Here is a 23,305-nt window from a genome sequence, read left to right on the forward strand (position 1 = left end):
CAAACTGTTATTCTCTGGTCTGTATATAAATGATCTCTCTCATAGACAAAATCTTATCTATAGCTTTGCAGATGCAGAGCTATAGATAAGATTTTTATATGCTATTCCTTCTTTTCATTTGAAAAACCTTGTAATGTCCAATTGTTAGAACCCTCAAGATCCACCATGACCACTGTCCTGAACTTCTTGTGGACTGCATTGCTATCCAGATTCAAGCCTGTCTGATCTCTTGAAAGAAAGATTTTACATTCAGTTACTGAAATAAGAGCCAACAGGCTTCACTTCGACGAAGTAAAATATTCAAAATTACGGTGAAGTATAATTTTGAATATTTTACTTTGTCAAAGTGAAGGCTGTTGGCTCTTATTTCAGTAATTGTATTTGTGCACCTTTTGGTGAATTGTACAGTAAAGGAATAAGTTCTGACTACTGAAATTTTAGTATTACATCTAGGTCTACCTGCTCACTAACGAGACCTCAAAAAAGGCTGAAACCGGTCTGGGTAGTGACCTTCTCTCATAATGTAGAACAATAATACATCTTCTAGGAGCTGTGTTTTACATTATGGGGAAAATACTAAAGACATTGATTGGAGTTTATTCCACCTTTACTACGAGTTTCCCAGCATTGCACTACCAGGTGTTGACTTTCACTTGGTCTCGCCAAACTTTATATAGTTTTCTATGTTCGGCATGAAACTCTTAGATTAGATTTCCTATCTTTGAGTTTCTTATTTGGCTAAGAAATAATGTGGTATTCAATATTCACTTAATTTTGAAGATTTTACATTCTTTCCAATAACTCTCAGTAATACCCAGATATCCTAACACAATAAGATTTCTGTTCTTTGACTGACCTACACCTCCAGTCTTTACTGGTACAAACACATTAGTCAGAGCTTCTGCAGCCACCAGCAAACTCTGTATACTTTTCTGCTCATTACACTAACTCACTGAACCAGCTTCTCTTTCATTCCACCTTTACAGCTGCTAACTCTATACAAATCCACCCAACCATGGAATATTGCTCACAAAATTTAGGTGGTGCACCCAAATCCTCTCTAAGAGCTCTCAATACTATCCAGAAGAGAGCACTGTGGTTAATTAATGAACCCTCTCTCATAAACATTTAGTTTCTGCCTTATTCTTATTTTACAGATACTTTCACTGATAGTGTGCTGCTGAACTGGCCATCATTCTTTTGCTTTCCTCCAAAATCATAAGGACAAGAGCTACTGCTAACCAACACCCTTTTACATTATAGCTTGAAACTCACTGAACCAGATTCTCTTTCGTTCCATCTATTTCTTTTCTTTGGAACAGCCTCTCCCCTGTCATTACTAATGCACTGTTTCAACATAATATACACTCATTCACATGGAGAGAAGACACCAGAAATAAGTAGTCTCCTTGAGTGTGTTGTTGTTGTTGATAACAATATTGTCACACTGGTTGAAGACAAGTATAGAGATGATTTGAAATAGGAAGTTATCGCCATTTAATTTTGAGCAGAAGGTGTCTAAGGCAGTTTTAAAAATAATCAGTCAGTCTTCAGAGCTGAAAACTCTCAACTCAAATGTACAAACATTCAAGTAAAAAATGAAATGACAGTATTTGGGGCGGGGGGGGGGACCATTAAACTTGATATACTTGGTTGTAATGATAGCAGGCTTCTGCTGTCATTATTCCTCTTAAATTACCTAAGCTTCTACTGTGAAGAAATATTGACTTGATTGGAGATGTAGGAAGTTAAAAAGTAGAAGCTTAGGAAATTTAAGAGGGATAATGCTAGCAGAAGCCTGGCAATAAAGTAAACTAATTTTATGTACTTGACGACTAAATATTACTAGTGTGTGTGGAGAATGCCATAGTATTTCATTTCAATACTTGAGACCTAAAATGGATTTTTCCATGTTTTGTTCCTATAACAAGGTTTCTGCCCCCCCCCCCCCCCCACTCCACACACACACACACACATGCAAGTTGTGTGGATCACAGCCTCATTGGCATGCTGAATAACTGAAGACTCAACTTGCCCCATTCAAGGGTATATCAGTAAAACAGCTCTGCAGCTGAGCTGCTAGATAGCACTACTTCTCTCAAGGATTTGGCAGTGGTGTTGCTTTTCCGGCCTTGAAAGGGAAGGAAATGTTATTTTGGGATTCTTGAAAAGTGCACATCTTAATGATAACTTTAAAAATAAATATTGTTTCTGGGTTAGAGATCAATGCAGTACATTAGTGTCACGGGCAGGCTAATGGGTTAGAGACAATGTCCCCCCTCTAAGCTGTATGTGCAAACCCCTAATAAATTTTTGCGTTTAGAATTTCTAATTTACAGTCAATAATTTTGGAATATACTCTAAAAACATATTATGATAAATCATACCTGTCACTTATTTAGTAATTTCTACAATGTCTCCACTCCAACATTACTTTAATCCATGCCAACTTACACTCTAATTAGTTACGTTTAGTCTCTGCCATTTGTTGGCAAACTGGTGCTGGTGTCAGCACTGCAGAGCCATATTTTTTTTAGAATGTTTACTGTCTAGACCGTACAGTCACTTGAAGTCATGCAAATAGTGCTGGATTTTTGTAGCTGTGCAGATTTAAGCAATTTAATTTAGCATTTGTGGCTTCTGACTTTCACTATTGTGAGCACAGGATACCGCACACAATGAGTCTGAGACAAACTTGCACACAAAATGTTTTTCATGTGCATATGGGCTAGCAAAAATTAGAGAGAATATTGGTTAGAAAATAATTTGGGGAACTGTTCTAGAGACCAAACACTGAATTTTTTCAAGCGTGAAATGGCTTCACTTCAGGTCCCTCAGTAAAACCTTTATAGTCATTTAGTATTGAATTAAGGTAAAGGGTTCTTTGTGTGATTTAAAAGTAGTGTTATTATCTAGCACTTTCTCTATCTTTTCAGAAGTATCCTAAATTGATCTAAGGAATAGAAATAATGCTATGAGTTTTGTGTTGGGAAATTGTTCCAAAACAAGGGACATTTATAAGAGCTTTTCAACTGAAAATCAGCTAAATTACCTTCTCATTTGGAGATAATAGGTTTCTTTTTCACAAAATTAGGTCCTCTGCTCCACATGTAAATCAGACACACTAAACTGTGAAGATGGCATTAACCACCTTATCTTATTATATAGGTTAAACTTAGGTTAAAGAAATGACTAATTTTCTCCAGTTGAAGTAAACTTGTTTGTTTTATGATCCATAGTTTGTGATAACCACACACACAAACTTGTTCTAGTGGTGTGTGTGTGTTTGTATATATATATATATATATATATATATATATATATTAAAATATTAATGGTGCGATATAATTACTCATAGAGAACAAGTATTTCACAGTTTGTAGTGTACATTTTGGTATGTCATTTGCAAAATATAGGACTATGATCTTTTTTAAATAATCAATAGTAACTTTTTATTTATCTGCTTGCTTTGCTTGTATGACAAAATTAATTGTAGACTTTTCTCTTCAAGATGGAGCCATGATGACAAATTCTTTGCGAGGATGGGACAAGATGTTTTGAGTATTTATGAAACTCCAGTATGTATCTTTTTTTTTTTTTTTTAATAATTTTTATTCTATGTATGGATTTTTTGCATATTTAAAGGTTCATAATTAGAGACAGTCTTTGTAAATGACATGTTTGTATATGTCCTTCGTAGTGACATGTCTTCAAAGGAAAAGATTGTAACAGTAGTAATAGATGTATGTAATTGTAATTGTAATGGGACAAGATGTTTCGAGTATTGACTAGAGCTCTTCTTAAAGTAGCGTGGTCATTTAAACAGATTGAGAGTGAGAGAGAGATAATCTAAACAGCTATTTACTGCCAGATTGACAGGAAAAAGACCAAGATCCAGGTGGATTGATGCAATCAGATATGCCAAAATATAAGATATCTGTATTAGTCCTAGTAATAAAATTGGAAGCAAAACTGTTGATAGCAGGTTTGATAATATGGGAAAAGCTATTCCCAGACCTCTTTTGACCTTTATTGAGGTCAGATAATTAATTTATCTATGTTGTTGACTTCAATTCTGATTTTGAACATTTTATTTTATACTCCAGATACCTGTAGCAAATTTTCCCAGGGAGGTGAATAATATATTTTATGATACATATTTAATTTGTATTTACCATAGCCATGTACAAATAGCTAATGATGAAGTATTTTCTTTTTCATATCTAAGTACTTATATACTAGTTGCCTCAGAGATTCCAGAATTCAGAACAGATTTTGTAGGAAATATATACTGTTTACAGTTATACTAAGAGTCACTTACCAACCAGTTTCAACCTTTATATAAAAGTTGTAGCCCATCTGGAAGTGATTCTTGTTATAATATAGACTGTACATTTCCTGGAAAATATATTTAGCATTATTAGATATTGTGGTAACTTGTAGCAATTTCAGCTAGTCAAGAAAATATAAACCAAATCTGATTTAATCATTTTGATTCCTAAAAGGGAATAGGTGGAATTTATTTAGTCCTAATGAACTTTTTGGAAATCAGTCGTTAGTTGGCCACCACCCTTAACCTATGCCATCTCTCTCTCTCAATGATTTTGAAGCCATTAGGGTGAGAGCATGGCAGGCAACTGTGAACCACATTTCATGTGCTGTCTTGAATAGTGAGTTCTGCATTCAATTTTGCCAAGTTGCAGAAGGAAAACCTCGGATTTCCTGGAGAAAAACTGTTTTCTAGTATCAAAAACTCAAACTCATTGAGTAAAGATCTAAAAAAAAGTACATTATTCAGCAACTAGAATCAAACCCATAATGGTCTTTCTTCTTGTGTCTTAGCATCATGGGATCAGAAAAATTACACAGATCCTTTCAAAAAAAAATTTCATGTGCAAAATTTTGTCTGATTATTATAGATTAAAACATGTAGGAAAAACAAATAATTTCTTGCCAAGTATAATACATGAATACTCGGTGTAATAATGTCTTGCATTAGATATAGGACTGTTAAGGTTGGGAACATTCATACTTTCATCTGTTGTCCATGTTGTCCACAGTCTGCAAAAAATAAATAATAAAAATAAAAAAATCCATAATTGATGCATGACTTCAATTGTTGACCCGTATACTGTCTTTGAATGCCTGTGATTCTGCATGTTGTGTTAAAACAAAAGATCTCTAAACCTGTTGCTTATGAAGTGTCTGTTAATTGAATTATGATGCTAATAGGATTATTAATGGGTGTTTTTTTTAATCAGCCATAATGCTTTTAATGTACTTGATCTTATCTCACATCATTTCATATTTTTTCTTTACTGTGATTAAGATCTGAGCACTGTCAGAAATGATCTCTTGATTTCTTTTTTCTTGTCTTTTCCTTCCATTGTACTGTTGTTATGGTGCATTTTTCAAATTTGACTTGAAATAGAAACATTGCTTGTGACTGGAAATGAAATAAAAATTGAACATTTGGTCTAATACAGCAAAAAGCCAACAGATTTCCAATTTTAATAATTTATAGTGCTTATACACACACACACACACACACACACACACACACACACACACACACACACACACACACACACACACACACACACACACACAGGTATCCCTTTGCTTAACGTAGGATTTGATTAATGCTGCAAAATTAATTGCGACAAGAGTTTTGATTAACGTGCCTTTAACCCTACGGAGCTCGCAGCTGATCTGACAGATACATGCAGAATGTTTAATATAAATATTCTTACACAATTCAGTGTATAGCTTTGGAGGTCATGAGTAGCTGTGCATTCATATGTTACGAGTGATATTCCACACTGTTTTTTGCTTGAGAGTCATTTTGCTTGTTATCGTAGAATTTATGCCAATAAGGAAAAAACTAAAACTGTTCAAACGACTCTTGATAACTTCTTTTAATAAAAAAATTGCAGTAAATAATGTAGATAGAAGTATTTATTAAGCATCTACTTTGCATTCATTTTTTATCTTTCCTAAAAGAGTACCATATAAAACGAACTATTAATACAGTAATCGATCATGGACGAATTGTAATTTGTACCATTGATTATTAGATTTGATTAACGCGATTTTGATATACATGGTAACATCGAGGGATTAATTAACTGCATTAATCAAGGGATACCTGTATGTGTGTGTGTATATATATATATATATATATATATATATATATACTTTTTCTAATTTTATTTATATAAGATCTGTTTATTGTAATTGCTGTTGTGTAATAGTTCAAAAATGTTTTTATATTTTGTATTCTCTAGTCTTTTGGTCTTCTTGATAAGAAGAGTATTAAAATAACAGGAATCCGGTAAGTTTTATTAGTGAATATTGTGTACTTAGTATGATTAAGAAGTTTCTTCGCTTCATAAAATCACTGCATTTCAGTTAGCACAATATTTTCTTAATTAGTTCAATCAAATGTATGTTTTTTAAGTTGAATGAGCAAATTGCTTTGGGCTTTTTCATAGTAAAGATCATGATGCTCTGTATAGGTTTAAAACATTGGTATGTTATTTTCTGATACATATATCGATTTTATCATACAAATTAATAGAGAAAAACTGTATAATTAGATAATATAAATTGAAGATCATATATTTGGAATATTTTTGTGGACACCAACATTTCAACTTTGGAGAGAACTTTACTGAAAAAGAGTATACAGACATTTTTGCATCTTCTACTCCATTATTTAGGTATTCTCAGGCACTATATATACCCGTTTGCATGTTTATGATCTGAAGCATAAAAAAAAAAAAAAAAAAGTTGAATCGACAGTCCCAAACAAGACTGCTTGTAGACATAATTGTATACTTATAGGCTTGAAGGTCTAAGGATCATTTTTAGACTATCACATAAAGAGCAGGCCAGGAGAGTGATGGCCATAGTAATGAAGGATATTTCATTTTATAATGTATCCTTTAGTAGACAAAGGATGGAAATTTTACCATTTATGTAGCAAGTAAATGGAAGAAGGATCTTGGAAGAATATCTGTAATGACTACAGATGACAGGAAAGTGATAGCTCTATTAGAAATAATTATTGTTGACTACAGTACAGTATGTATTCCTGCAGGCGCATCAACTTTCTGGATGTTGAGAAAGTGGATAACATAACAGAGATGGAAGAATTCTCTCTCTATGTTCACTGGGCATCTACAGATGCTGTATGGTCACTCCAATGCTCGGTGATGTTCCACACCAGGCCTCGCTATGTAGTCCTATTGTTTGCTTTTCTGGCAGCCTCAACTCTCTGAAGATCAGTCACTCCACACATGCCATCCATCCATCTCATTGATGGTCTACCCCTGCCTCTTTTTCCAGGAACTTTACCTTCTATTACTGTTCTGAGAAGTTCTCCTGCCATCCTTTCTATGTGTCCAAAATATTTTAACTTTCTTCTGTCAGTATCCTTAAGAAGCCTTAAAGTTCTACCAATCTTTTCTAACACCCATTCATTTGTACGCCTTTCAGTATATGATATCCTCAACAGCCTTCTAACACCACATCTCAAAAGTTTCCGTTTCTTATCTGACTTCTTTAGGTTCCAAGTCTCGCATCCATAAGTCGCTGTTGGAAAAACAACTGCATCTAAAATCCTCAACTTTGTTCCCATGGAGATAGATCCATCCTTCCAGATTTTAGACAGGTCTCTGACTGTTGTTTTAGCCATCCCTAACCTTTTTCTGACATCTTCTGAACAGCAATTCTTCACATTAATAATGGATCCCAGGTACTCAAACTTGCTGACTTCCTCAATTCTTTCTCCATTAAGATACACTTGTTTCTCAAGAGCTTCTCTGTTTGTTTTTCCTTTGAAAACCATGATCTTTGTCTTGCTAGAATTGAGTTGAAGTCCTCTGTTATTACTGATCTTTTTAACTTTGTCAAGAATTAGTCTTAGTTCTTCCATGTCATTACAAAGGAGTACTGTATCATCAGCATACCTCAGATTACTGATCAATCTGCCTCCTATCCTAATTCCTGTTCTGAGCTCATCCACTGCTTTACGCATGATGTCCTCTGCATATATACTAAACAAGTGAGGAGAAAGTAAACATCCTTGTCTAACTCCTTTTCCAACTTGAAGCCAGTCAGTCAATCCAACACCTGTTCTTACTGTGGCTTCTTGCTCCTTATACAAGTTGGCTATCAACGTGATACTGTGTTGAGGAAAACCCATTCTTTTCATTACTTCCCACAGTGTCACATGCTCAACACAGTCAAAAGCTTTAGAGTAGTCTAAGAAACACATTACCAGAGGGAGTCTGAATTCTTTATATTTTTCTATGATCTGTTTAAGGCAAAGGATCTGATCTCTGGTGCCCCTACCTTTCCTAAAACCTGCTTGTTCCTCGGGTATCTCTGCCTCAACTTTGGCCTCAATCCTATTTAGCATGATCTTTAATAAAATTTTGCTTGCATGAGATATCAAACTAATAGTTCTATAATTCTTGCATGCCTTCATATCACCTTTCTTGTGTAGTGGTATGAAAACTGACTTCTTCCAGTCTCTAGGCCGTGATCCTGTCTCCCATATCCTTGTAATCAGTCTATGAAAACACTCTTATCCCTCCATCCCCTGTGGTCTTAATTAACTCTGCTGGGATTTCATCTGCACCTGGGGCCTTATTGCTGTTGAGCTGCTTAACTGCTCTTTCAACTTCATGCCTAAACGGAGGAGGTTCCAAATTAAAATTTTCTTGGTGGGAGGACTCCAGATTTTCTTTATCCACTCTGCTGTACAGTTCCTCACAGTATTCTTTCCATCTGTTTTTGATTTCCAACTCTTCTGTTAGTAATGATCGATTCCTGTCTTTGATGACATTCAATTTAGGCTTAAACTTGTGCTTTAAGTCATGAACTAAATAAAACATCCTTTTATAATTATACCTTCTCATCTGGAACTCTATTTCTTCACATTTATTAGTATAGAACTTTTCCTTGTCCTGCTTGATGGCTCTTCTGATTTCTCTATGTAATCTCTTCTATTCTTCGGTCCCTGTGTCTCTTTGTTTTTCCATCCGCCTTCTTTTGATTAGTTTCCATGTTGAACCTGATATCCATGGGTCTCTTGGTTTTCTTATTGGGCCGAGATACATCTTCACTGTATCCAGTATTATCATCTTGACTCTTTCCCAAAGCATTTCTGGTGAGATTTCCTTATTGGTCTCCAAAAAATCATCCAGCCGAGTTAATGTTTCTTCTGTGAATCCACTAGGAATTACTCTAACATCCAATCTAGTGGAATGTGCCTGAACTGAAAGTTTTCGGCGTCTTAGTCTTACTTTGGCTCTTACCAGTTGATGGTCTGTACCACAATCTGCTCCAGGACAAGTATGCACATCAGAGATGCTTGTCTTCCACCGCTGGAGAGCCAGGATGTAATCAATCTGGTGCTTTGACCTATCAATGTTACATGTCCAAGTATAGGTCCATTTTGGATGTTTCTGGAAGCAGGTATTGGTAATAACTAATCTGTTAGCACGGGCAAAATCCAACAGTCTTTCACCATGGGTGAAAGACTGTTGGATTTTGTTCACCCAGACCAAACTTGCCACACTCCGGCCTGACTCTCATACTCTTTCCCACTTTTGCGTTTAAATCTCCTAAGATGTACAGTATGTCTCTCCTTGGTAGGCAGTCCAAAACAGTTTGTAAGTTTTCATAGAGTTCTTCACTCTCTTCTTCAGGCCTATCAGTGTGGGGGTGCATAAACTACCACAATTGATAGGCTGAGACTTAAGTCTAATGGAGGGTATCCTATCATTAATGGGGTTATAACCAAGAAGGCTTCTTGGATGAGCTGTCTTCAGTATCACAGCTACCCCATGATGTTTTGAGTCACCACCTGAGTAAATAACTAGCTTACCATCCTGTCTTTTGAAGTGACCTTTTCCATTCCATCTGGTCTCTGTAATTCCCAAGATGTCAATTTTATACCTATCCATCTCTTTACAGACAATCTCAAGAGTACCCATCTGTAAACCCCAGACATTCCATGTGCCTATGTAAAATTCCTTTCTAAGATTAATCTTATACTTTCTGTGTTGCTCATTCACAGTATCACTGACTTTTGATGGAGACTGTAATATACTTCTCGAACAGGACCCTCTGCCTAAGCCCTGAACGTGGCTCTGATTATGCTGCACGACAGCCGATGCAGCATGAGATGCGTTATTAGGAATCATAATAGCATTTTGGAGTGAAGTCATTGCAAGAAGAAAGTGGTAGGGTTGCAGAGGCCCTTTCCACATAAGATGAAATAGCAAAATAGGAAAGATTCACCCCTAGCCCTCGAATACTCTAATAGCATTGGGGGGGGAGGTAGCAAGAAGAAAAGAAAGAAGGAAAGAAAAAAAGGGGAGGGACCAGTCTACAGATAATATAACAGATGTATATTACATGAAGTAAGGCATAGTCCAGCATCAGGTACCTCGGGTTTGCCATGCCCGTACTTACTAAAGTGAGCCCTTGAAGATATGGAAGAATTAGAGATATTAAAACTGTTACAAAAGTTTGATCCAAATACAGCTTTCAGACGATGGGATATTGGCATTAGTGCTGAAAGAATATGTAAGAGAGACATTTTTCTGATTTGGTTGTTCAACTTGAGTCTCAATAATACATGCATGATTCCAAACAAGTGGAAGGTGAGCAAGAAAATTCCAATATACAGAGATGGAGCTAGGACTGATGCAGCAACTTTTAATGCCACTCAACTCCAGTGCGGTCATGTAGGTTTTGGAGAGGCTGATTAGGAATTGTATTTATGGATAGGTTAGACCATGCTAGAATCTTCTATTGGGAGCAGCATAGGTTTGTTAAAGGTAGGTCTCAATATAACAATCTGTGTTCTGTAACAATGACACTGGAGTTAGATAAGAGGATTGGATATACCACTGGTACTTCTAGATCTTACTAAAGGATCTGACAGTATTCCACATTTAGGGTTGTTACACTGCTAAGAGGGACAGGTATATAAGTTCTCGTAGTAATAATATATATTGAAATCATACAAAAAATGTTAACATTTATGTTGTATTACAAACATTGTGTAATACTTCTGTCTTTGAGTGCGAGTGTTAACCAGTGCCGATTTTATGCATATGTTTCATGTATTTAGTCTACTTCCAACCCTTCATGTGTCACCACTTCACCGGTGTTGTTGGCACACTTTGACCATACATTGTTTTCTCGTGTTTAAAAATTTTGCCCCAAAACGAGTAATCCAAATAAAAACAATGAACCTACAAATTCAACAACGATTGAGAGGAAGACTGTTGTTTTATCTATAGTAAAGAGAAATTTTTGTTTATTGTGCGATGGTTTAATTTAGTTGTATAATAAATAATAAATGTTGCATTTGTATTTATCCTTCTTTCATAGTTAATTAATTTCTATATTTATATTTGATATGATAAGCAAGTATAAATTTTCATAGAAAAAAATATTGATGCCCGCCACTCTTTCCAATCTAAAATGCACCCACGACCACAACCAGGTTGAGAACCCCCTGGGCTAAAGTATGATATCCAGTTTGTTTACTAAGTTAAGCAAGTGATAAAGGACTAATCTGATACAGAATTCATCCCTTTCTGGCTGTCTTGAACAGGCTTATTCTATGGGCAGACATTTTAATATTTGAAGCTAGCAACTTTGGGGCTTTTAATGGACAGTGGGTTAAAGTTTACAGGCTGCATCACTAAGGTGGTTAAGTCATTACATCAGATAACTTCACTGTTCAAAGAAACACAAACTTGTTAGGAAAAGGATTGCATACTGAGATCCAAGGAGGAGATAACTAAAAAGATTTAGAGGCAGTTGTACTGAGGACAGATTGAGAAAATGTGAACTTCAAAGTTTGAGGAGTAGGCAGATAAGATAGAAACAAGTTAGTAAGGAGAACTCACAGTATAGATATGTTACAGTTTATGGCTGATTCAGACAGACTTGGCTAGGAAGTGCGTTGGTACCAGATTCTTTTTTTGGCGAATGGTCAGAATTGGCTATCATTTTGATGCTGCTGGTGTGTCTGATGAATGTGAGCGTGTTCAAGGAGAGATATGGTATGAGTGGCAAAGATGCTCCCCATCACGTCGTGTTGGAATCTTTGAGGCAGGGCCTTTATGTACTAGTGGTTACTGACTACTCCTATAACAACAGTTGTCTAGATCTGATCACATTGAACAGGCTTATTCTATGGACAGTCAATTTAATATCTGGCTACTTTGGAGCTTATTGTGGACTGTGAGTTAAATTGAATTTGTTCTGAATTGCTGAGTTGAATTTTATTTCATGAAACTAATCACAGACACAGACTGCCAAATTTGAGCCTTTGTAGATCAGTAGATATGGACAGTGTCTCCTTTGGTTGGAAATGTCTCCTTTCATATCCTTTCTAGGGTGTGAGGAATGAAGGCTTTATCACCTGATGGTAAGTTTGCTGGTCTCATACAGAGATGCAAGTTTCCTTCCATGAAATTTATTTTATTCCACAAAACATAATTTCATCTGATCAATTGGTTTGCACCAAATTTGGAATATAGTGTTTTGTACATGGTTTGTTCCCTAAAAAATTCATACCATTTGGAATAAAAGACGGGGTGAGGATCATTCTCTTCATAGTCACTTAGAGTTGATTATACTACCAGTTTTGACCAAATTTGAAATATTGTTGTGTTGTTGCATTAGGGGCCACTGAGAATTTCAGCCCACTAAGACTAAAATGTACAGTATAAGAGTCGGAGCAACAAATTGCATCTTCTGCTGGTTGCATTGTTCTGATTTTCATAAAATTTAGAATATAGTTTTCTGATTTTTTTATTTTTTTTTTTAAATATGTGAATCCCACACACAAAGTTTGTAAACATTGTACATTATTATTGTGGATAGACCAATCCAAAAATTCCTGTACTAGAGTTTCAAACAAATTTTTTAAGGTACTTTAGGCCTCCATTAAATAGGATTGCTGTGTGAGACTTATTGATGAAAGCACTTAAAGACATTAATAAACATCCACATCCACAATGTGATTCAACCCAGAGTCTGTTAGTTGGAAAGTGTAAACCAGTATTCACAGCCAGCTATGTTGGCAGAGCTCCTGAGAAATTAATTTCAAATGGGGAGGGGGGGGGGGGTTATACTAAAGAATTGTTTCTTCTTTTGCCAAAGCCTCTGTAGATCATGTATGGCAACTAGTCAGTGAAATTTCAAATGTTGTTTGTCAGGTTGCTTAATTAAGACTTTCAAGAATTCAACAGTGTTGAACCAAAATAGATGCTGTTAGTGATTGTAAAGGAAAGAGAAGGAATGAATGCTGCAGATCAAGTTTTTATTCCAAAATCATTTTTAGTCAGTTTTTTTTAATATTTTTTTTTTGGTCCGCTTCACAATAAACATATGCAAAAAGTGAGCCAAGCACTAAGCAGGAGATTGGCTTCAGCTTAAAAGATGTTACTGGACAATAACCTGTTTTTACTGGATAAGGATATTGGCTGAACAATTTGTGCTACAAGATCATAAAAAAATTCATCTTAGCAGTATGTCATTTTAAAAGCATTAGCCAACAGAGAAAAAATTATGTGCTTAGTTAATAATTAAGTGCTGACACCTAACAGCCATTGACTACATTTTATACTGTATCAATAAAATGAGTATCACATTCCTGCAACACCCTTTCAAACTTGGATGTTTATAGAACTTATAAAAGATTGCACCTGAAAGAAAGAAAAATGCAGTCTTATATGTTTAGATCAGTGTTTTCTAACTGTACCACCATGCCCATATTAGGATGATGTGAGATTTTTTTCTATATATGGAATGTATATATCTGAACATTTTGTAAAAATAATATAGTGTAAAATAGATAAAACGTGGATAACACTGAATATACTTAGCATCACCTAACTACATCACCCACTGCTTAATAGACTCTACTTAAACACCTTGTTTCCTTCTCTGCATTTTTACTATTATTTCCACTGATCCATGTCATATGCTAGAAGAATGGGTTCTGTAAAATTTTTAAACAGATTGTTGGGATTCTGAAGTCAAAAAATGAAAATAACTGCTTTAGTCCATATGTATATATAAAAGTTAGCATCCCTTTTTTAATCTGAATATTAAAACTTTCTTTAGGACTATGGATAAGGGACCATTGTTCTATGTTGTAATCTACTTATCATACCAAAAATGTTACAGATATACATAATGACAATGAACAAAATATAATAGTTAATTACTTATCATAAAACGGATATTTCAGAATTATTAATTCATCTATCTCTGTTATTAATAACTGCTAGTTTTGAAAAAACAAGATATAATTTGTACAATAATCCTCTGACAGCATGGTCAGAGATATTATCCAACTTTTGGAATCTGTTTAAATGGAGACTAAAATACAAATGATTATAGAAATAATTCATACAAATTGCAAGAGGAAGGGAAAGAATACAAGTTATTATTATAGTATTAATATATTATTGTTTTTAATGGGTTAACATGATTCATATTAAGGCATTGTAAGAGCCTCATAACTTTGAGGATAGCTGTTCATGTTTACGACTTTGTGAATTAGCTTGGCTTCCTTCCAAAAGTTTTATGTTTAATTTTGAAACCATGTCATACATGTTGTTTTGATATGTCTAGTCCCGATGCTCATCAGTCTTCTTTGTGAAAGTGAATTTGACCAAAATATAACAGGCCTTAGTATCAGGTGCTATGTGCAGAGGTTAGACTGTTCCAGAAAATACCTCTAGAGAGTTGGGAGATATCGGGAGATATCAAGAATATCTGATACATCAAACTACACAAGTCTGGATTTCTCTGATATGGTATCTAAACCAAATATAGAATCCTTAGGAAAGCACCAATCTAATTCATAAAATCAGTTAAAGGTATGAGCAGCAGGTCAAGGAGATTGGAGGTATTACTACATCGCTGTAACATGAATAGAAATGATTAATTGACCATGCCATTTGTTTGAACAATTTAACGATAATTTAATGAGCTTAGTTTTATCTTATTTTGCAATTTATACATCTTTCTCTCACTCTAGCAGACCCATGTGGATCACATGAAAGATTTGTTATTGTGGTGTTTGTTTCAGATTGAGCTTTTGACCAGTAAAGTTAGATTATTGAAAAATTGTTTTTTTTTATTAGGTACATTTTTATTGTGATACAAAGATAACATGAACCAACTAGTTTTACCACCAATAATGTGCAGCTTCTTCAGGATAAAAACAAATATAAATTTAATGATATCATTATAAACTAAAACAAGCAAAGCTTGCAACCATTATAGTATAAATACTGGAAACATATGGTGGCACGAGTTGTCCACCTGCCAACATTGTTTTAGAGGCGATTAGCTGAAAAGTTGAAATTCTGGCATGTGATCTGATATGATTTCCAAATGTCATTTAGAATCAGTCTTTTGCTTGTTAACTTAGTTTACATTTGCTAGCCTTACATTTATATTTGTTTTTATCTGAAGAAGCCAAACGTTATTGGTGGTAAAACTAGTTATCTCATTTTATTTTATATTTGTATCATAATGACCTAATAACTTGATTTTTCAGTAATAGTTAATAGTTTGCTATAGTGAATTTCTTTTAGGCCTTAGTCTGCCACAAATAATTGGATCAGAAAATCTTGCATAAAACATACAAGACAACCTTTTTTTATTATTATTTATTTATTTTTATCAAAAAACTTTTGAAATGATAGTTCTTGAAAGTGCCATAATATGGATAGGATAAAAACCAAATAATAGTAGTTACAATTAACTAATATAAAGTGTTTAGCCATATGTTAAAACAGTAGTGACCTTGCTGCTAAGAAGGAAAACAAAATTCGACCATTTTGTTCATTAGTGTTTCATTCAACTTTTTTCATCTTGACTTTTAACTTTGAAAGCTTTTTATTTATAACATTATGCACTTCACACACACACACACATACATATAACAAAATTAAATTAGACATAAGCAGAACTCAAAATATGTGCCAACAGCATAAAGTCAGTGGAAGACGATCATAAACATCCATACCTATTTGCAATAAAACTATTTCAAAAATAATAACAGTGATTTGTAGTTGTGTTAAGCCAGCACATTAAAAAGGAGTGGAAGTAACAGAACAATGATAGAAGTACTACATAGTATAATCTGCATTACCAAAATGAAGACAAAAATAGTTGTGAATCTTTTATGTAATATTTACAAGATGTTATATTAAGAAGCCTGAATGACAAAGAAATGGACTAGCTAAGGAATTGGATAAGTACCAAATCGATGTAATAGGGGTGAGTGAAACAAAAAAGACAAAATCTGGTGAGATTTTTGTTGAGTAATAAATATAAAACGTTATATTCAGGTGATGATAATCAGGGAAAAGAAGGTGTAACTATAGTATTGAACACAAAATACGAGGCTAATCTTCTTGCATGGCAAGCAGTATCAAGTAGAGTGATGTGGGCAAATATCAGAATGGGGCCACAGAAGGTTCTACTAAGGTAGAAGTGGAGGAATTTTTTGAGGCTTTAGAGAAAGCAACTGACACAAAGGAAAAGTTGGGTTCAATAGGGGGTTATCAGGATCAGATCTTCACTTCAAGGCAGTTAGTTGAGAAATCATGCAAAAATAACAAGGATCTTTATTTAAGTTTTGTAGAGGAATGTGCAAAAGGCCTATGAGAAATTGCTAAGAGAAAAGAAACCCTGTTCAAATTGTTATATAATTGTACATTACAGAGTAATAGTCTATATTTAAGTTCTAAGTCAGCCGTTATGAAGGAGGGTATACCCTATCTCCACTCATATTACCATCTACATGGATTACATTTACCTAGAAAGTGACATTAAACCTGAAATCAAAATCAGAGATATTAAACTGAGAACTGAACTGTAATAAAATTGATATGAAAATCTGCAGTAAAAGAGACCAAAACTGAAGTTTGCCATGTTCTTGCCTCTTTTCAACTGCATTCTTAGTGGAGAACCTATAAAACATCTAAAACACTTCACTTGTTAGGGACTGTTTTTAGTGAAGAAAAATTAAATATGGATATTTCCAGCCCAACTCTCATACGTTATTGATTATGAGAGTTGGGGTGCAAATAATAAACAGTTGATCAAAGAGTAGAGACTACAGATATGAGAGTTGTGAGAAAAATTCGAGGAATAAGCAGATGGCATTGGCAGAATCATATTGGAAGTGAAGCTGTTAGGAACTTGAGAGATTATTAGCATTCAGGAGTGTGTGAGCTAATGGATGCTAATATACTGTTACTTGAATAGTAGAAGAAAGATCATCAAAATGTGTATGCCTAGAAGGTAGGAAAACTACCTAGTGAATGACCAAGGTCTAGGCAGATTCATGTAGTTAGTAATGCCTTAGAAGACTGAAGTATACAATTTGACCATATTGGAGTTGACAAATAATATAATTTGAAAGAAAATTGTTGTTAGGATTACGATTAATAAAGCTTGTGATTTACTATAATAGTATCCTGTAAATCTCTTGTGGATTTCATCATACTCTGGTTTTTCATCTCACATACAGACAAATTGGCCTTCAAAACATGCAACTTACAGATAAAAAATACTGTTGTTGCTGATGGTGAGTGGTAGGTGGCATTGATAGTAGTAGTGTCGTAGTAGGAGAATTAAGTAGTAGTGGAGAGGGTGAGATTTATTTAGTGAAGTAGAGTGCCCTCCTGCAATGAGTCCTTGGACTCCCTGGAGGTGTCACAAAATAATAATAATAATAATATTTGATGATGGTGCGTATGTATATATAATTTTTTTTATGTGAATCCCTTCCAAGAACGATTGTATACCTTAGTACATAAGTATTTGTACAGAATTTTGGCTATGGGTTAGTTGATCCAGAAGCCATACTCTGACATGAGAGCAAACATGTTCTCCTCGAGTAAACAGAGTGGTTGTTTCACGCTGGATGATGAAATTCATCTTGCACATTAACAGATATATATATGAGTGGGATTTGAATCTGCAGATTGTTGGTTGGAGTACAGATAACACACTATTCATTTTCTCAAATAGGTCAGTGTTTTCTTTCCTCTACTGACAAGCATTCTTAGTTATCTGATAAGCTGTATATCTTGTTATCCTTAACTATCCTGTAATTTGTTATTGTTTTGGCTAAACATTTTTTACCATCATGGCTTTTTTTTTTTTTTTTTTTTTGTATTTTCATCAGCAATATTTGACTAGTAAGACACATCCTAGTATTGATTTGAGGCGTGGAATGGTATTGATTTAAAAAAACATATAGTGATATGTAGTTCTTAATATATATTTGTGTCATTTCTTGTATAGTGGTTTAGTAATGGCTTAAAATGGTCTTTTGTACTATGCTGTTTAGTATGTTGCTTTTTAGTATTGTTGTGAACTTGCTATACATTTTCCTGATATTACTGACCTATAGTTAACTAAATATGCTGTTTAGTATGTTGCTTTTTAGTATTGTTGTGAACTTGCTATACATTTTCCTGATATTACTGACTTATAGTTAGCTAAATATGAGAAGAGTTTAACCATGATGTGTTAGTCTATAAATTTTATCGTTTAGTTAAATGACATGCATTGTTTATCTGATACGCTGACTATAGAAGTATTAAGTGTGAGTTATTCTTTGTTTATAGAAGTTTTAGTTGGTCTTCAACCAATAACATAATAGCTTATTGGGTAGCAGAAGAAAAAGATGTACCAGCCAGGGTTACGCTGCTGGAAATTCCAAACCGTGCTGAACTCCGAGCCAAAAACCTCTTCAATGTAGCAGATTGTAAAATGTACTGGCAGAGAGCTGGAGATTATTTATGCGTCAAAGTTGATCGTTATACTAAAGCCAAAAAAGAAAAGAATGAGTGGAAATACAGTGTAAGTGCAATGATTTGATTTCATACCTTATCTAAATTTGTAATGCTATATTTATTGATAGCATTACAAATTTCTTTTTTTAATACTTACAATCTTTCTAATAAGTTTCAGCATTTTATACATTTGGATGAAATAAAAGTTCTTCAGACATTTAAAAAAATTGTCAGAAAGTATCATCATATTATATATAAAATATAGTAGTCCATATTGTTCTACACATACATCATCATCACACTTCTCAAGGATTTAGGCCTAGAATGACCTGTTCCAGCCTTAGAAGTCAATGTTGAACACCTCTTTAGAGGACATCCTGGTTTTCTTTTCCCTAATGGTTTGTAATTTAAAACTTGTTTTGGTAAAATTGCTGTTTTCATTCTTTTAATGTGTTCCATCCATTTATGTTTATAGTTTTCTATTACTGATTCCTTGTTTAATTTTTTCATAATTACTTCATTTCTTTTGTCATCAAATAGAGTATACTTTGCAGTTTTTCTCATAAACTTCATTTCAGCTGTTATTAATGTTTGTGTTTTTATTTTATTGTCCAGATTTCACTTCCATACAGTGAGACTGGTAGGGCTAATGTATTGCATACTTTTATTCTAGTTTGTTTTTGAACTAGGTTAGATTTAAATATAGAGTTAATTACACCTGTTGTTTTTAAATATTTTGCTATTTTTAGGTTTATATCTTTTCATTTTCATATGTAATCATACATCTTAGGTAGTTAAATAAATTCATCTGTCCTAAAGTCTTGTTATCTATTACCATTTTAGTTCTTATTGGATCTTGTCCTTTAAAGGAAATCGTTTTTGATTTTTCTGTTGATAATATCAATCCATAATCTTTGGCTATTTCATTTAAATTTAAAATATCTTTCTGTAAGCTATCTTCAGAACTTGTAATTATTATTGATCATCAGCAAAAAGAAGAGTGTTTAAGTTCACAGTAGGAGAAAGTTTAATACTTTGATGGGAATTTTAATTCCATTTTATTATTATTTAATTTAAACAAACATTAAAATGTTGCTGAAAGGAGACATTCCTGTCAGACTCCTTGGTTTATCTCTCTTGGATATGATAGTTCATAATTTAATTTTATTTGTATTTGATTATTTTCATATATACTTATGATAGCTTTTAGAATATTTTTTAGTATTTGTCTTTCTTCTAAAGCCTTCAGAGTATTTTATTAGTTCATCATCATAATCAATTTCCTGACATGCACCCTCAAGGGGTGTACAGGATATGATAGTACTACATGAAAAATTTACGTCATTACTAACTTCCTATCTACAATTTTCCTCCAAATCAGTCTGTTACTTGTCAAGACTCCGACATTATCAGATCTTTTATTTTTATCGTCTAAGGCACTTTGCACCATATCAATCCACCTATATCTTGGTCTTCCTCTGGGTCGTTTTCCTGCCAACCTGGTAGAGAACACTTGTTTTGCTAATCTTTCCTTGCCCATTCTGTTCAAGTGACCATACCACCTGAGATTAGCTTTGCTAATGCATTCCTGGATGCTGACAATGTCAAGTTCTTTCCTAATATCCTCATTTTTAATATGATATTGCCATTGATGCCATCTGTTCACACTTCTAATCTTTCTCAGGAATCTCATATCTGTGGTCTCTAGTCTTTGGTCAAGTGTTTTGCTTCTGACCCAGCTCTCAGATCCGTAAGTTAAAACTGGTTTGAACACTGTCTTTTATACAGCTAATTTAGTGTTCCGACTAATTTCTCTCTTATTCCATATGAATTTATTCAATTGACTTCCTACCATACCAGCTTTGCTGATTCTGTTGTCTATTTCTATATTGAATTTACCATCCTCACTAAAAATCATGCCTAAGTAGCTGAAATGTTTTACTTGTTCCACAGGTTCGCCGTTCACAACACAGTTAACATTTTCAACAATTCTACCTATTTTCATTGGCTTTGTCTTTTTAATGCTGACCTTCACACCATATCTATTACAACAGTTATTCAATTTAGTCAGTGAATCCTGCAAACTTGTAGTGGATTTATTTAGAAGTATAACATTGTCCACATAAAGCAAAGAACTGACATTAACATCTCCAATTCTGATGTCATGTTTAATACCACTTTCCTTCATAATGTGATCCATATAGATAATGAATAACAGAGGGGATAATGTACATCCTTGTCTCACACCAGATTTAACATTAAACCATCTTTCTGTACTTCATTCAATTATTTTATTAGTTTGTTATTTAAAATTCTGCTATATATTTTTTTAATAAGAAGAATTTAGAATAGTTATACTTCTATAATTTTTAGGATCATCTCTGCTAACTTTTTTTAAAGATAGAGATCACTATTGCTTTTTTCCATTCTATTGGTGGGTTACTTGTTGAATAGATTTTATTTTAAAATAATAAGAATCTTTGTTTAAACCTTATTCCTGCATAGTTATATAATTCTGAACCTAACTTATCTTCTCCAGATGATTTTCCATTTCTTGTTTCTTTCAGGCTGATTTCTAATTCTTTAGGTATTTCCTTTTAATTTTCATTAAATGTTTGCCAGTTATCTTTTTTAAAGTATTCATCTGTCCACAATTCAGTGTAGAAATTTAGAAATTCATCTATTTTCAATTCGGTGTTTAATTTTGCAGTTTCTTTAGTATCTGTATTTAAATGTTTCAAAATCTTATATACATTAGATCTGATTTTATATAAATCATATCATGTTCTAAATTAGAGACAAATTTGTTTCATGATTTTCTTTCTCTTTTAGCTATGGTTCTTTTATTTTATATGGTTCTTTTATATTCTATTTCATCTTGTGATCTTTTACTGCTTAACCATTTATGATTTTTTTTTATTTTTAATTTTGGTTATTTCTGTGATTGTATCATCCCATTTCTTCAGTTTTTTTCTTTTTATTGAATTTTTTTGGTCTTTCCTGAGCATTTATTTGCTGCTGTAATTTTAGTATAATTTTTATCTTGTTATTCTATTTCTATTTCTTCATTTTGTTTTATTTTATCTAAATATTGGTTAATTCTTTGTTCATATAGCTATTGTATATTGTGTCATTTAATAATCTAGTTTTATATAAAAAAAAAATGTTTTAAATTTTCTTTCTGTTCTTGTTATTTGTAGTCATTTAGGTGGTGGTAATCGTACTTTTATTTTAAAGAAGTGATGACTAGGTATTTCATATCATATGTGGACTCTAACAATCTAAAGAAAACTTTAGATGTTAATTAAAAGAAATCTTTCTAATCTTTTTTTAAAAAAATGTTTTTAAAGAAATAAAGGAAAAATCCTTAGAAATCTAGCAGGTATATTTGCCATTATTATTTAATCTTTCCTGTTTCTGCAAATCTTCCTTAAACATTTCCTTATTTCCAAGATTCGTTTCCTACTCTTTTGTTCAGGTCTCCGTTGAGAACGATTTCTAGAACCTCTGTGATTATAGCTAGAAATGTCCCATTGTCTCCAGTTTTCCCATTTTGAAATCTGAAATTAGTGACTGTATAGCCATGTTATTTAGAAGGATCTGATGAATCACAGTATATCTGTAATTATTTTGCCAACTCCATCCTCTTCATGATATTTTTCCCCATTCTTCTGTTGAAGTCGTTCTAGAAGCTGATTTTTTATTGTCAGCAGTGATGTCCTGAGAAATTAGAATTGATTATCGTGTGAAAAGGTTTGTGTGTTCATCGCACATGTTGATTGGATTTTAATGGTATTAACTGAAACAGATATTAATTTAGTAAAAGGATGACTGTCTCCCAAATCTCTGGTAGATTTATACAGCCATACTTGTTGAGGTTTCGAGTATGTTTCAAGGCTTCTTTTGATTCCAGGAACAATCTCTCTGACTTGTAAAAGCTTCTGTGCAGTACTTTTCCTTGTTTGTTTGTTTTTTCCAGTTGATCCTGTGTGCAGGGGTATCCAAAGCATGGTCTACCATAGCGAAAGTGTCGGATATATTTTTTGTGTTCACTGAGATGGATGTCCACAGTTCTTCCTGCCTGTGCATAGTATCTGGGATCCATAGTAACAGTGGGACTCATACTAGTCCCACTGTTACACCGGATTGTGGTTGTCTCGCTACTGTAACGAACTTTGTATGCTCTGAAGATGCTGGATATAATAAGAAATATTAGCAGTTAAGTTAATAAATAGTTATTTTCTTATCAATCTCTGTTCGCATCTATACCGTTAAAATCCAATCAACATGTTCATCGAGCCTACTATGGGCAGATAGGAAGAACTGTGGACATCTGCCTCAATAAACACAAAAAATGTATCCGGTACTTTCGCTATGGCAAGTCGGGTCTGACAGACCATGCTTTGGGTACCCCTGCACATAGGATCAATTGGAAA

At 33.7% G+C, this 23,305-nt stretch overlaps 1 protein-coding gene across 1 annotated transcript in view; it reads left to right on the top strand.

Annotated features, from left to right (window-relative positions):
* The window catches only part of eIF3b (eukaryotic translation initiation factor 3 subunit b), a 242,628-nt gene that overhangs the window by 126,671 nt on the left and 92,652 nt on the right, over positions 1–23,305 (top strand). The window contains exons 7-9 of the mRNA XM_090410856.1: positions 3,512–3,578; positions 6,288–6,334; positions 18,702–18,936. Of these exons, the coding sequence (XP_090266982.1) occupies positions 3,512–3,578; positions 6,288–6,334; positions 18,702–18,936 (349 nt within the window). The remainder of the gene's footprint in view (positions 1–3,511; positions 3,579–6,287; positions 6,335–18,701; positions 18,937–23,305) is intronic.

This window comes from Typopeltis vanoorti, chromosome 21 (genome assembly GCF_054136105.1).
Source record: "Typopeltis vanoorti isolate ZY-2024b chromosome 21, IOZ_Tvanoo_1.0, whole genome shotgun sequence".
NCBI lineage: Eukaryota > Metazoa > Arthropoda > Arachnida > Uropygi > Thelyphonidae > Typopeltis > Typopeltis vanoorti.